This window comes from Cyprinodon tularosa, unplaced genomic scaffold (genome assembly GCF_016077235.1).
Source record: "Cyprinodon tularosa strain WSP-4 unplaced genomic scaffold, ASM1607723v1 ctg777, whole genome shotgun sequence".
Lineage (NCBI taxonomy): Eukaryota > Metazoa > Chordata > Actinopteri > Cyprinodontiformes > Cyprinodontidae > Cyprinodon > Cyprinodon tularosa.
Genome location: NW_024039537.1, coordinates 357,069 through 373,109, shown reverse-complemented (window position 1 = coordinate 373,109; position 16,041 = coordinate 357,069). Strand labels below are relative to the sequence as shown.

Here is a 16,041-nt window from a genome sequence, read left to right as displayed (position 1 = left end):
GAGCCTTATTACAGGGATATACATCATCTACGAGCTCAGCCTCTTAACCTTAATATTTGCGTTGCCTTAGAATTCGTTATTTATAATTACATAGGAGCGGGTCTCGCAGCCATGGAGGCAGACATCTTTGCGCTACAGCAGTGCAGAGCCAACAAACTAGCGATTGCGAGATCGCCCATTACGCTCGAAAGTAACTACGGCAAGTTGAGAGAGATGAACTGAGACGGTACTGAACACACAGACTAATGAAATACTATCTGTAAAATTATCTATGTAAACAAACCTCATCACTTGAGAAGGTAGGTGATGCGGACGTCGTGGAAGACATTTTGTCCCGTAACGCTCGCCGTACTGTTGGGGGGGGGAAGCGGTGGGGGGGAGATGTTCATGTTGCTGCAGTCTGGACGTTAGATGTCGCTGAAAATTACACACTGTAGCTTTAAGATGTTTCTCGTCTGTTCTTCCTCAGAAACGGGCTTAAAACACGACCCACAATGATTGGCGGTTTCTTCCCACCTTGACTTGGTGTTAAAACACGTCTTTAACCCTTTAAAGCCCGATCCAAGAATAAAACAAAACAGAAAATAACTTTTTTTTTTTGGTTCTTATTTGGTCTTTTAACAAAATATGTAAAAAGAAAAAACAGAAATACATTTTTTTTATTAATAACTTATTACTATAAGTCAAGATTATTTTTGTGTAGTCTTCTACTGGCTGTTATCAGGTATATCTGATTGTGAACAATAGGATTTGGAGCAAAGTTTTTACCATTAAATTATGCAAAAGGTGTCAGACGCAAAACATTTCAGAAACCGTATGTATCAAATATGATACATTAGGCATTATAGGGTTAAAGCTGAACTTTGCAGACCTGTGTTTGTTTTCAGTGGGTTGGCATGAGGAGCTGGACAGGAAGCTGTCTCAGCACAGCCTGGGAGAATTAACCAAGTTCGGCAGCAAGACGGCGCTGAACCGCCGGGTGAGTCCGACCCGTTCAGGCCGGTGTTCTATCATACTTGGTCAGACCAGCATACCCAGAGTCTATAACTGTTTATCCATGTAGATGACTAAAGGTAAACACGCCCGTTAAGGTAGTTTAAAGTCTGTAAAAACTAAAGGGATAAATGCAAATCTGACATCTTCTGCATGCGTATTGACTGTAGGTATGCTGGCAGAACAGCGGATCGTTAGCAGGATGTTCTCTGGTCCTCTGCGGTCACATGACTTGTCTTTGGTTGCCGTAGGATACGTACCGGCGGCGGCAGGTGCAGCGCTCGGTGACCCGTCAGATGTCCTTCGACCTGACCAAGCTGATGGTGACGGAGGACTGGTTCAACGACATCAGCCCGCAGACCATGAGGAGGCTGCTGAACATCGTCTCTGTCACAGGTGAGCCGCGTCCTTCTCGCCCGGTGCTCCCGCGTGTCGCCACTAACGTTCGATCCCGCCTCTCTCTCCAGGCCGCCTCCTGAGAGCCAATCAGATCAGCTTCAACTGGGACCGGCTGGCGTCCTGGATCAACCTGACGGAGCAGTGGCCCTACAGGACGTCCTGGCTCATCCTGTACCTGGAGGAGACAGATGGAGTCCCCGACCAGGCCACGCTCAAGAGCATCTACGAGAGGTCAGAGGTCATCCGGCCCTTAGGCTGCTGCCTCCGGCCCGGTCCAAACCCAGCGGGTCAGCAGCTGCTGTGCTTTGTTTCCTCAGAGTGTCCAAGAACATCCCAACCACGAAGGACGTGGAGCCGCTGCTGGAGATCGACGGAGACATCCGCAGCTTCGAGGTCTTCCTGTCGTCACGGACGCCGGTCCTGACAGCCAGAGACATCCGGACCTTCCTGCCCTGCACCGTCAACCTGGACCCGAAGCTCCGAGAGATCATCGCAGGTCAGACCGGCTGCCAGAACCTGCTGCCAGAACCTGCTCAGATGCTTCTGTTTATCTCCTCCCATCCAGATGTTGTCCTTCTGTGAAGTCTTTGATCCAGATGTTCCTCTGGTTCTTTTCTATGTTTCCTTTAGATGTTTCTAATATTTAAAAACAATCCTATTTCCTGAGCGATTTGAACCAGACGGTTCTGAGATCCAGATGCTTTTGGATCCGGATCTAGCTTTTCTGGCTCCCACAGATGTTTCAGCTGTGGTTCAGTCCAGATGTTCTTGTTCCGATCCAGATGTCCGCGCAGCCCGGGAGCAGATGAACATGGGCGGGGTCACCTACCCGGCCCTCCCCCTGCAGGAGGCCCAGCCCCGCCCCACCTCGGTCTACAGCCAGGTGTCGTCCACCTGCTCGCCCTCCGCCTCCTTCAACGGGCCCTTCAACCCGCCAGCAGGGGGCATCATCTCCCCGCAGCCTCACAGCAGCTACTACAGCGGCATGGCTGGCCCGCAGCATCCCTTCTACAACCGGGTGAGTGGACAGGCCCCGCCCACCATCGCCTCGGTGATGTCATCACGCCATGTGACCTCCTGCTTTGGTTTCGTTCATCATCTTTTTTTGCTCATTTTGGTTGATTTTAATTCCTGTGTCTGACGGCGAATCTCTGCTGCCTCGACCAATCACCTGCAAGGGCGACTCTCACAGCCAATCAGCTGCGTTTTTGGCTCTGACACGGCAGAGATTCACCGGTCATAGTTTTTATTTTCTGTTCAAACGCCTCCATGAACTTTATTTTGATTTTCTCCCCCCCCCCATCCCTCAGCCATATTTCTCCCACCATCTTTACCATCTGCCACGCCCGTTCGTGGCCTCCTTCCCTCCACATCTTCATCTACGGCCGCCTCCTAAAACCTCCTTCAGCAGAGACGCCGGCGCCGCTGGACCCGTAAGTACGAGCAGCAGGAACCCGGAGAGTCGATAGCGATGTCAGGCGTCACCAGAGATTAACTCTGACATAAAATGACACAAACCAAATGCAACGCTAACGCTAACCGAGGCTGTAGATCAGAGCTTCACCTGAGTGAAGTTGGCCCCGCCCACCTTCTTCAAATCAGACAAAATTAGTGTAAAACATTCGTGCAACAAAAATTTGTTTGTGCCGCTGTGATTTTAAAGATATAAAGAAATATTTCTAGAGGTCATCAAAGGTCAACCAGCCCCCCCACCTTCTTCAAATTAGACGAAATGGGGGTCAGTTAACTCGGCTCCGTTTGTGCAGCTAAAACAGATGTTAACTGACCTTTGATGACCTCTACAAAATATTAATATCATTGAAATGATAGCACTACAAATGGAAATTTTTGCCATACAGAAATATAAAATTTTAAAATTAATTTCAAATATAAAATATTAAAAATTTAAAAATGCATATTTTAAAATATATAAATTTTTTCTACTGCTATCATTTAAATGATATTAATAGTTTGTAGAGGTCATCAAAGGTCAGTGAACATTTGTTCATTCAGAAACTCTGAATTTCATATAAATTATAAGTTGCTAACCTCTAATTATATAATTTTAAACTGTAAAAAAATGAAAGCGGCACAAACGTTTGACACTAATTTTGTCTGATTTGAAGAAGGTGGGGGGGCCACCCCTTCACTCAGGTCAGAGAACAGTTTTCTTTAAAGTCAAATAAATAAAAAAATATTTTTATAAAAACATTGTTTAATAAATATTCCATTAAAAAATCCATATAAAATTAATACTTTATTATTTTTATCTTTGTTTTTCATGTATTTATTTTGACATTTATTAATTACTTTATTTACGTTTTATTTATGTAGAAAATATATTAACGTTTATCTATTTCAAAAAGTTTTAATTTCAGCATATACTTATTCATTAAGATGTAAGTATTTAATTTAAAATCTTTTGTGTTACTTATTTCATATGTGATTTCTTTTAGGATTTATTTCAATCAAACTGTTTTTATTTTATTTATGTTTATACTTTTTTATTTTGAGATTTCCATATTTATTTCATAATGGTGTTTTGAATGAAGTGGAGGCGGTGTAGATACGTCAAATATGGCAACCCCACTCGGACAAAATGTATCGCACCCGTTTCTTAAGGATCAAATCTCTTTTTGGAGTCTAAACATATTATAACCTATATTTGCTTTTATTTTACATTTCATTGGCGATCTAAAGTAGCCGAAAGTAGAAAGTAATAATTGTCAGTCTTGAAGGAAATTACAGACAGACTGAGCTCTGCTATTTAACAAGGTGACAAAAAAGTCTCAGCTTATTTTTATTCTTTTTATTAAGATCTGAAGACAGGAAGGACAAATGGAGCATCTTAAAAAATGACTTTCGTAGAGATTTTAGACAAATAAAACACTTATTCCCTTTGTAGAAAACGAACGGTTGTTGTTGACATACATTTAAAAGTAGTGTAGCTTAATGTGGCTAACTGAGCGAGCTAAAAGAGGCTAACCTGTTTGCTACTAAGCACAGCTAGCCACAGCGCTACCCAGCTCTCCCCCTTTATATCACGGTCTAACAGTTACTTTGTTCACCAGAACAGATTTTTTTCAGTTTTGTTATCAATCAGGTAGAACTTAATCGGTCATTAGACACGCTAACGCTACAGATGCTCCTGACTCGGCATGTTATTATCGTTGTCAGGGCAACCGAAACGTTTTACATCATGTGGCAAAGTTCAGCCAATCACGTAGCGTAACGTCACTGGCGTGAAGCAGATCCGGTAGCTACAGCAGCTCTGCTTTAGAGGTCTGTGAAGGGACTGAAGATTCCAACGAGATTCTAGTTAGCATGTCCCAATTAGCTTCCGCTACCATGTTACACGAAGCTAAGATAGACACATTTTCATTTTACTGATTTCATTTATTGCTTTTTACGCACTTAGTCACCAACAGATCACATCTTGCTTCTGGTCACTAGCTTAGCAGTTAGCCGTCATGCTAAATCCAGCTACGCTTTAGCTTGCACAAATCCCTGTTAGCATATCAACCTTAAACCATTCTGTAAAGTTTTGTTACGTCCATTTTTTTGTCCCCAAACTTCAAGCAGACCGTTGCGGTTGTAGAGCTGCGGTCAAACATGAACCCAGTCAGTCTTCCTACGGCTTCCAGGTCATTCCAGGTCACGGAGGTTAAAGTTCTGCTATTTGAGTTGAAGCTCTGAACAAAACACGATGCCTTTATTCATATGTAATAATAATTGATTAAAACATTTCTTTTTATTTGATTATGAATGAAACAGCTTTCCATAAGTTTCAGCCTTTGACCCTAAAAATACCAATGGAACAGACTGGAGACCCTTTAAAAAGAAATCGCATTATATTTGTTTATTAAGTGGAGAAATTATATTATTTTTGAATAGATATTTAAAAAAAATCTAATATTTTGATCTTTGATTTTACATTTATTTTAGTTTAGTTTTAGTTTATTACATTAAATTTTTTGATTCATCATTTCTATGTACATTAATTGTTTCATAAGACATCTAATTGTTTAAAATGTCCTCTGACCTGCATGTGGCCCAAACATCCGAACAGAACCTGAGCTAAACGCACTGGGTCAGATGGTTTAAAGGAAAAGTCTGGTCAGAAAGGAATAATCAATCGATCATTAATTATACCTAAAACTAAAACATTGACTGTGATTTAATGAATTTAGCGTTAATCAGTTAAAAGAAATAAGAATAATAATTTTCTGCATGATCACTGAATGGGAGCGGCCATTTTTGCCCAAATATAGTAGCCCCTCCCTCCTGCCATCTTCCAGCAGTGACGTCACGGTGCGGTAAGCCTAGCGCCATTCTCCCTGCTTTCCAAGCTAAATCAATGGGAACTACTAGACACATCTGCAATCAACAACAATTATTGAAGATTTCCAGAGGACTTCACCATTGAAATTCACCAGAGCTATAGTGAAACTGACAATGCCCACGTGCATGGCAGCTGGATGCTGGAATACATCGGGTAAAAGTGAGAAAAAAAGAGTTATTCCACCTTTCTGATTCCTGATCCTCCACGGACGGGTTGGTCGTTGGATCGCCAACTTGAAGAGGGAGGATTTGCCATCTAACTTCTGGCCAGAGAAAAAACCCGTAATATGTAGCCAACATTTGGAAGAAGAATGTTTTCAAGATGACTTGGATAATAGCGCGTTGTGACAAACACCAGATACAGCACTGGGACTTGATCAACAGCCGATACCGCACTGTGACGTCACTAACCAGTAGGTGGCAGTAGTGTTCTTTGACAAACATGGATGCCTCCAGTAAAGCACATTCACATGAAAATTACTCTGAATTAAAAACACTGATCATTTATTGAACAGGATGGAATCATTTCAGATTTAAAGAACTTTCAGAAGTTTGAATTCTGAAGCCGATCGGACTTTTCCTTTAAGGTCGGCTCCAGAAGCTTGACAGGTTCTGGTTCTGTTGCATCACCTCATTGAGTCTATGGACCACCAGAATCATTAGCTGTGACTCAGCCCCTCAGCATGGTGCTGCCACTACCATGCCTTATGGCGCCCAATCTGTGTAGCATTGCAGGAAGCCTTTTGATGGAACATGAGGAAGTTTAACTGGCTTTACTGGCACCCATAACAGTGGTGTTATACTGGTTTTAACCTTGATGGCTCCTCAGTGGTGTTAGAACCTGCTATTGGTTCTTTCCTCTAGATCTAGAACAAATAGACATTTAAGGAGATACAAATGATCTGACAAGGCTCTAATACTGAAGTTACAGCACCAACTGTTCAGCATGGTAGGGCAGCATCATGCTGTGGGCTAAACATGATGGAGAAGTGCGGCTAGTTGATTCAGGCAGGTTTTGAAGAAAGATGGCCGCTTCTCTGTGTTTCCTGATTCAGTCGGAATCTGCAGCATCAGAGCTTCAGTTTCTTCTTCTTCTGCTGCTCCGCCTCCATTTCTCTCTGCTGTGGGTTTTGATCAGAGCTGCTGATGTTTGTTATCCTGTCGGTTCTGTCCTGATGTTTCCATCCCTCGCCTGTCTGTCTGTCTGTCTGTCTGTCCTTCTTTCTGTCTGCAGTCTAAGAGTTCATCTTTTAAAAGGAAGCAGGTACTGAACTTTCCCTGACCCCCCCACCCGTTACTTGTATGTCCACAGAACTGGTCACCGTTAGCGATCAGCTGCAGCTCGTCCTCCTGACCAATCAGCAGCTTCAACGTCAAACAATCCTTTAAATTAGACTCATTTGAAACTTTCAAACACTTTTTGACAGAAGGTCCTGTGGACATACAGAGATGGCACCCCAGCACTCCCAGCATGCACCTTGCCTCGACAACCTGCACCTTCACCTGTGCCTTGATCCTCTCACTCTGGAAAACCGCTTTCACCTCTTTGGGGAAAAGTATGGTGCAGGAAAAGGGACAAAATGAACATAAACATAGATTTGTTTCTTCATTTTCCTCAGTATTATTAATAATTGGCCTGTAGTTATATAGAGCTTTGGTGATGTCAGCTGTACACAGGCGCCACCGCGCCCTCTGACCTCTATCAGTAGGGAAAGCAGGTGAAGTGTCTTGTCTAAGGACACAACACTGAAAGCCAGAACCAGGGCTTGAACCGACAACCGTGCAGGGCAGACTCCACACAATAGACAACATGCAAATGATAACAGCCGTCATTTAAATCAGGATTAAATTATTAAAGCAATATTTATTAACTTTGAGCCAAGAAGCAGCTTAATGTAAAATATATTAAAGAATATATGAGAAGAATGACGTTAATACCGGCTGTAGGTGCAGTACTCTCCAAAAACATAGGGGGCAGTACCCCTGGTGAGTAAAACTTAGGCTACGTTCACATCGCCAACAGCAGAAGCAACAAAAAAAAAAAAACGTGCTGCTTCATCTTTGATGCTTGTGCAAGTTTAGTTCTGATGCGGCGCTGAAGCGTCTTTGCTGCTCTAGTGGGTCTGATGCGCGATGGGCGGAGCTACTCTATCCTTTCTTTCTTAGTGGGTTAAAAAGTAGTTTTAATGTTTTTAAGTGAGAAAGTCCACCTTAAAACTTCATCTGTGCAGTCAGTTCATCCAGATTCAAAGAAATTTGCCTGGATGCGCATTAACTATTGACTTTGCACGTAAACTAGCTGCTTCTGCCGCCTCTGCTGCGTGCAGCCTGAACGTAGCATTATGCTACGTTCAGGCTGCACCAGCAGGAGCAGCAAAAACACGCGTGTTGCTTCATTTTCGATGCCTGTACAAGTTTAGTTCTGATGCGTGGCTGAAGAATCTTTACTGCTCCAGCTGCACGGTCGAAAAGTGGGTCTAATGCATGTTGGGACCTGACTCCGCCAGATGGATTTGCTCCGTTGTAGTAATTTTGGGAAGGGGCGAAAATACTGGTTAGCTGATTGGCCTATGTTGGTGATAGACGGGCCAAATAAACCAATCAGATCAACGAAGCATATGACGTACTAACAGAGCGACGACGAAGAGGAGCCAATTGATAGATCAAACTCTTGCCGAAACCAGTCGGGAAAAGAGCAAAAACATCTTTTCCTCTGAGAAAAGCCTCCAGAGCAGTGTTTTGCTCTTCTTTCAGTGAAGAAATACTCTGTAATTCCGATAAAGCTTGCTGGATAGCCACGCTAACGCTAGTTTCATCGGCTGAAGCCGCCATGTTCTTTAGACTGAACTGTTGCGCTTCTCGTTGCGCCTCAAAGCCAACGCTGATTGGACGTTCGTTTGGTGAACGGCTCCAAATTTTCTTCAACGGAGAGTCTCCAGACTGATTAGCGAGTGAAACCTTGAAAGCTCGCGAGATCAGGACGGTCTCACGAGGCTAGTTGGGCGTAGCTACCCTATCCTTTCTTTGCCTGTAGCAATGGTGGCTATATTTACTGTGATCAGTGAGTAAAAAGTAGTTTTAATATATTTTTAAGTGAGAAAGTCCTCCTGAAAACTGGGAAAAACTGGCATCAGCTGCATCAGGCCCGCTCGCCTCTTCGCGGCAGATGTTAGCGTTTTCCACGTACGTAATCCAAACTGCAGGCACCAGGATAATAAAATCAAACATGTTTTGCCGTCAGGTTTGGATAATCTAAGTTAATTTAGGCGTTAATAAACTGTTTCAGAGGAGCGATCATAGCGCTCTGCATCAGCAGCGCTGTGTCTGACTCCCTGCCAGCTTCCAGATCAGCTTCTCTAATTGGTTGATGCGGCGCGTCCAGCAGCTAAAATAAAATTTTTCCAACTCAAGCAGCTGCTGCTTCTGAAACGCCTCAGATGCTCTGAAGCCCATGAGGCGTTGCTTCAGCTGCTCTAAACGCGCTGCAGGACATTACGGTCATTACGAACGTATCATTACACAGAGCTGCTTTAATTTGTTCTGTTTTAGAAGCCAAATTAAAAAAGAAAAGATATTCAGGACGAAATAAAAACAATAATCAATTAAATGAACTGTTCACGTGTCGACATTTTTATGTCTTATAGGATTTATTTTATATTTAGAATGTCTTTATTTATTTTAAATGTGCTCCTTTTTTAAGAGAAATACATTGTGTTTTATTAATAGTACTAATGCGGGACGTTAGGCCCCGCCCCTTGCTGTGACTGCTTCTGTAGACCCACCCACTGTCTGCATGATGCTGTTTCCTTTGGTTTGAGGCTCTAATTGATCCTGATCACAGATTTGAGTTGGAATGAAATCCTGAACCTACTGACCCGGTTGTGTAGCTGCTTCGTTAGTGACTGGTTTAGATGGCATAACGTTCTGGTCGTCCCGCCATGAGGTCCGCTTTCTAACGGCCGTCTGTGTCGGTCCGCAGGGATCGGCGTCGGTCGTGTCGGGTTCTCCCGCCATCCTCCTCAGCTCCATGACGACGGACGGCGTCTGTGAGCGTGTGCGGCAGACCGAAGGCATCGACCAGAGCATGATCGCTCAGTACACCGCCACCATCAAGAAGGTCGGTGGCGCGGCTTCGTCCGGCTGCAGCAGAACCGACTGCAGATTAACGTTCCTGCTCTGACCTTCTGTCCTCAGGCCAACATCAACGGCAGAGTTCTGTCCCAGTGCAACATCGACGAGCTGAAGAAGGAGATGAATATGAACTTTGGCGACTGGCAGCTGTTCCGAGCCACGGTCAGGACGCGCCGCCGTCCAGCAGGTGTTTTAGAAGCCGGTTCAGCGCCGGGTTTAACCTTTCTTCTTCCTTCTGCCGCAGATTCTGGAAATGCGTCACATTGAGAGTCAGGTGCTGCACGAGGAAACCGCCAGTGAGCAAGGCAGCATGGTGGGGGGTCCCACTGAGGTGGGGAGGCGGGCCATGGCGCCGCCGCACGCCGGAGCCAGCAATGCGGACGGGTCGCCGATGTACAGCTTCAACCTGAGCTTTGAGGAGCTGAGTGGCGTGGGGCTGGATGAGGCGCCGCGGCACGGAAACGTCCAGTGGACGGTAGGGGACGCCTTAGAACCGTCCTGGAGGGTAACATCGGTAGCTTCCTGTTTAACCGTCCTATCACCATCCGTCCTCAGGGGGGCGCTCACCGGACCGCCAGCATGACCAGCTTGAACTCGCAGGAGTCGTCGAATGACATCGGCAAGCTTACCGACAAGCAGCAGGCCGAGTACCGCAACGCCTACCAGGAGTACATCGCCCAGATGGCCCAGCTGGAGATGAGCGGCATCGGCGAGAAGCCCGTCCAGCCTCAGCCTGGGCAGTTCATGACATCATCAACGGGGGACAAGAATAAGGACGGCGCAGAGCAAGACGGACGCAAGTCCTTCAACAAGAGAGGCGGGGCCAAGCTGGCGGCCGACGCCACTGACTTCAACTCCGGCGGAGATTCGCTCGATCCGATCACCGAGGAGGACGAGAAGACCGGCTCGTCCAGGTCCCTGCTGACCCGTAAGCTGTCCGCCGAGCGCGGCGGATTGTTCCAAGGCGCTAGCGACCTGAAGCTGAAAGCCAGCGGCGGCCTGCGTTACCAGAAGCTGACCAGCGACGACGAGGAGTCCGAGGAGTCCGACAACCCTCTGCTGCCCAAAGACGGAAAGAAGCCGCTCGACCCCAAGCTACCCGGCGGCTCGCTGGCGCTGAAGGGGAAGGACTACCTGTCGGACGCCATGTTGGACAAGAAGGACTCGTCCGACTCCGGCGTGCGCTCCAACGAAAGCTCTCCCAACCACTCGCTGCAGGACGAGGAGGCCGACCTGTCTCAGCTGGAGAGGGCCAACCTGATCGAGCTGGACGAGGAGAGCGCCGGCAGGAAGCGCGGCCTCCCCAGCAGCCTGAGCGGCCTTCAGGACCCGGCCGTGGCGCGCATGTCCATCTGCTCCGAGGACCAGTGCAGCCTGCTGGCCAGCAGCCCCGAGGAGAGCTGGACCTCCTCCAGGAGCTACAACCTCAACCGCACGCCCAGCAACGTCACCCTGAACAACAACACCAACGCCCAGCAGGGCGGCCGGCCCCACCCACCAGCCGAGGGCTCCACCTCCTCCAACCAGACCTCCACTGGCGACGTCATCATCCCGCCGACGACCACCGCCACCAGGCCAGGCCCCAACAACGAGAACGTCCGCGTGGTCCACCTGAAGAGAGGCCTGAAACCCGGAGACCCGCCGGAGATCTGCGCCGTTACCTCCGACACCGTCACCTTCGGCGAGGAGCGCGAGAGCATCCTGTGAGCTCACGGCGAGAACGAAATAGAGTCGCTGAAGCTCCGCCTCCTGAAAGAAGCTGGAGTCGATCAGTTAGCTGTTGTAGTCGTAGTTGTAGTTGCACGTGTGGAACAGCTGAGGCTTCGTGTTGACGTAAAAAACTCCGCTGCATGCTGTCGTGACGTTCGCCTCATCGTAGCGATCCCGTTAGCTTAGCATGTTTATCTCCTCATCAGAGTTTTACCTAAATTTGCTGCTAGTTTAGATTTTAGGCGTCTTTGATGTCAGTATTTTAAGCTCTTATCTGGACCAGGTGTCGCCTCCTGGACTTCCTGCTTAAATAAAAATGAAATAAAAAACTAAAGTTGGTGTTAAACTTGTGGATGATGGTGCTTCATTCTCAGCTGGTTTTTATTCTGAGGCTCAACAGGATCTTTATGCCCCATTTCCACGAATTCCCTGAAACCGATCCGAGCTCCTTTTACGCGTTAGGCTAGCACGGTTCCTCGCCAACGATAATATAACTCTCAAGGAATCACGCAAACTCACACGGTCTAGTTCACAGCGTTCCATTGATACTCAACAGTTACCGTGGTGACCGTGCTCAGACCGTTCTCTGGAATAATCAATAGATCATTATTTATACCTAAAACTAATATGTTTGCAGTTATTTAACTAATTATGCGTTAATCAGTAACAAAATAAAGCTACTCGGAGCGGCCATTTTTGTCCAAATATAGTAGCCCCTCCCTCCTGCCATCTTCCAGCGGTGACGTCACGGTGCGGTAAGCCTAGCGCCATTCTCCCCGCTTTACAAGCTAAATCAATGGGAACTACTAGACACATCTGCAATCAACAACAATTATTGAAGATTTCCAGAGGACTTCACCATTGAAATTCACCAGAGCTATAGTGAAACTGACAATGCCCACGTGCATGGCAGCTGGATGCTGGAATACATCGGGTAAAAGAGAAAAAAAAAAGTTATTCCACCTTTCTGATTCCTGATCCTCCACGGACGGGTTGGTCGTTGGATCGCCAACTTGGGCTACGTTCCCACTGCAGCCTGAAGTGACCCAAATCCGATTTTTTTCCCCACTACATGCGACCTGTATCTGATCTTTTCATAACAGTCTGAACAAAACAAATCTGTTTTTTTTTTTATGCGACCTGTTTCTGAAAGGCCAGGTCGCATTCATCCGACCTGAACGCCATTAGTAGCCGACAAAGCTAACTCTTCTATGTCTTGCTACACAGAAGCAGCAAGAAAAACAAACAAACATGGCAGATGATGATGCAGAGAGCAGTATTTTTTTATCCATCTTGAAAAGATTGAGGTTTTAAGGTTGGGAAAGATCGCTAGATGCGCTCCAGCGCTACATCCATGTTTAGTTCTGTAAAGGCAGAGCACGCTGGCTTGTGACGTCATTGCATCCTCTACTGCGCATGCGAGACACTTAAGCTGTATGAATGCAGTTCACACTGGAGATCACATACAAGTCGCATATATTTGGAAATATATACGGCAACGCACCAAAAGAAAATCGGATTTCACAAAAAAATCGGAATTGAGCATCAAGGCCTGCAGTAACGTAGCCTAAAGAGGGAGGGAGGAGCCAGGAGCCATCGAACTTCTGGCCAGAGAAAAAACCCGTAATATGTAGCCAACATTTGGTAGAAGAATGTTTTCAAGATGACTTGGATAATAGCGCGTTGTGACAAACACCAGATACAGCACTGGGACTTGATCAACAGCCGATACCGCACCGTGACGTCACTAACCGGTAGGTGGCAGTAGTGTTCTTTGACAAACATGGATGCCTCCAGTAAAGCACATTCACATGAAAATTACTATGAATTAAAAACACTGATCATTTATTGAACAGGATGGAATCATTTCAGATTTAAAGAACTTTCAGAAGTTTGAATTCTGAATATGATCGGACTTTTCCTTAAAAAGTGTAAATGAGGTATTAGATGTTCTCATTTTAAGGCTGGTTTTTAAGAACAAACAGCAGAGGGCGCCATAATCAAGGAAACACGTAGCATTAGCTATTAGCTTCCTCCCATCTGGATAAACACAGAAAAGGTTGAACTGATTGGGAAATATGTATGTTTACAAACTCTTCTCTGTTTTCAGGATATAAAAATATATCTAATTAAAAAATAAAAACATTTAAGGCTTATTTTAGTTTCATAGCTGTTAATCTGTAAAATAAAGGAAACAGGCGGGTAAAAACATTTTACGTTTCCATTCGATTCGGTTGATTTATTAAGCATCACATGTTATAAAGGCAGTTCAATGGTTATCTTAATATATAATATATATAATAATATAATATATATAATATAATATATAATATATATATATATATGTTATAATTCATTTCATCGTTAAAGGAATGGGTTTAAACCTCAATAAAAGCAGAGTATAAAATATAAGCTGGGTTGATTCTTACATATTGTGACAAAAATATAAATCAGATCTCTTTATGTCAAAAAAAGCAAAGTTAGAAACATTTTACGCTCAATGAAGAAAGAAAAACCTTAAATCTGATTATTCCTGCTGTCTAACAGAGAACTGGGGCTTTAAAAAGCCCAGGAGTAACAGTTGGCCCTTCAGAATAAAAGCCAGACTGATGAATCCACATCCTGAAAATGTAAACCTGTGTTTTTAAGATGATGTCGTGTGCTGTGGTCACGTAACTCTGTTGTGGAAAAAAAAATGACAAATAAAACGTGGATGTGCAAAACAGATCCTGCTTCCTGCTGCCTTTATGGGTCGCCTCCTTCTCTTCCCACATCCTGCTGAACTTTGGCGTTTTTAGCCTATTTTTTGAAGCAACCCTGATTTGAATCAAAGGACCCCTGAAATATGTTCTGGTTAGTCAGAAATACAAAAAGAAAAACAAGTGAACAAACCAGATGAAGCTCCTTCACTAAAATGTTGACCAAGGCTTTGAGGAAAACGCTGCGTTCAGGTGTTTCTGAAATCTCAGATTTCTGCACCTATTGATTGTTTTTTTGGTGAAATGTTCAGGTGCTCTAATTAGGGATGCACGATATAATCGTCCCCCTATCGGTATCGGCCTTAAAACTGAATATCGGACATCGGCCACCCCACCGATATTTAACCCGATATTTGATCAGCTTCTGAGTTTCTAAAGTCTAAAAAAAATATATATACTACTTCTTCTTCCTCAAAAACTTCTTTTTTACAGACTTAAAAACTTCTAAAGACGAGGGAAAAAATATTGATCCATTAAAATATCCCAATATCTTCATATGCTGATATATTGCCATTTAAAAACACCATATCAATCTCTTTTACTAATGAAATATTGCTATATGTCATCGTTATGCTACGAAATCCCCCGAAAATTCACCAAATGTTGCCATATTTTTATATGTTGATATATTGACGCGGTATCGATCTATTTTACTAACAAAATCTCACAAGAATTTGCAAAATATCACGAGTTTGTAACAGAACGATGAAATTTCACGAGATTTTGAAAGTAAAATAGATCGATACCGCGTTTTTAAAAATCTATTTGATATCAGCATATGAAAATATATTTGAGTTTATTGTTTTTCAAAGTGTCAGAAATGGATAACAAAACTGCTATTTTCAATGACTACTTATTTTTGTCCAGCTTTAACATCGGTATCGATATCGGTTATCGGCTACATGAGTTTTAAAATATCGGCATATCGGCCAAAATCCCAATATCGTGCATCCCTAGCTCTAATGTGTCTGAGATTGGTTTGTTTGATTATATTCAAAACCACAACTCATTATCAATATTTAAATTTAGTGAATCATCAGTAAATTGCTACAATTTCTTTTAGTTTCTAGTTATTTGAATTTATAATCTATTTTATGATTTATGACTCCATCCTGGAGAGAAATATCAGCTGTGCTGCTGCCATCAACACCTTTGTTTCTAGATGTTGGAGCTTGGCCTGTTTTCCAGTGTAGTCCTGTTTCTCTGACTGTGACTAACTGGATGTGCTCTCTTCATCCTCTGACATGGGAGCTGGCTCGGAGCTCGTCTGCCTGGCTGTGTGTTTCCTGGACGGGGCCGCCTGTGGAGCTGGTTGACAGTTGCCTTTTGTATCTATGCTTCTTTTTCTATGTCTGCTTCTGTCTCCTTGAACCCCAGTGGGCCTCAGCAGATGGCCGCTCACACTGAGCCTGGTTCTGCTGGAGGTTTCTTCCTGTTCAAAGGGAGTTTTTCCTCTCCACTGTCGCTACCAGCATGCTTAGTGTGAGGGATTGCTGAAGAGTCAATGAGTCGATGCAATCAGCTGGTTTTCCTTAGATAGAAAACTTTGAATCAATCTGACTGGATGATCTGGTGAACTGGAAAGATGACATGATGTGAATTGGAGCTATAGAAATAAACTGAATAGAACAGATAGGATGTGATAGGGAATAATGGAGTCAGTTATTAACAAAACACACTGATCAAGTTTCAAAAATATGTTTAAAAA

At 44.3% G+C, this 16,041-nt stretch overlaps 1 protein-coding gene across 4 annotated transcripts in view; it reads left to right on the top strand.

Moving 5' to 3' along the window:
• The window catches only part of kidins220b (kinase D-interacting substrate 220b), a 33,648-nt gene extending 21,728 nt beyond the window's left edge, over positions 1-11,920 (top strand). The window contains exons 20-30 of one of the 4 annotated variants that reach the window (XM_038270770.1): positions 888-979; positions 1,245-1,389; positions 1,461-1,623; positions 1,710-1,888; positions 2,175-2,410; positions 2,703-2,825; positions 6,968-6,997; positions 9,713-9,850; positions 9,928-10,026; positions 10,109-10,339; positions 10,420-11,920. In XM_038270770.1, the coding sequence (XP_038126698.1) occupies positions 888-979; positions 1,245-1,389; positions 1,461-1,623; positions 1,710-1,888; positions 2,175-2,410; positions 2,703-2,825; positions 6,968-6,997; positions 9,713-9,850; positions 9,928-10,026; positions 10,109-10,339; positions 10,420-11,571 (2,588 nt within the window). In that variant the 3' untranslated portion in view covers positions 11,572-11,920. The remainder of the gene's footprint in view (positions 1-887; positions 980-1,244; positions 1,390-1,460; positions 1,624-1,709; positions 1,889-2,174; positions 2,411-2,702; positions 2,826-6,967; positions 6,998-9,712; positions 9,851-9,927; positions 10,027-10,108; positions 10,340-10,419) is intronic. The other 3 variants (XM_038270772.1, XM_038270771.1, XM_038270774.1) reach the window with 3 other exon arrangements.
• The last annotated feature ends 4,121 nt before the right edge of the window (positions 11,921-16,041 follow it).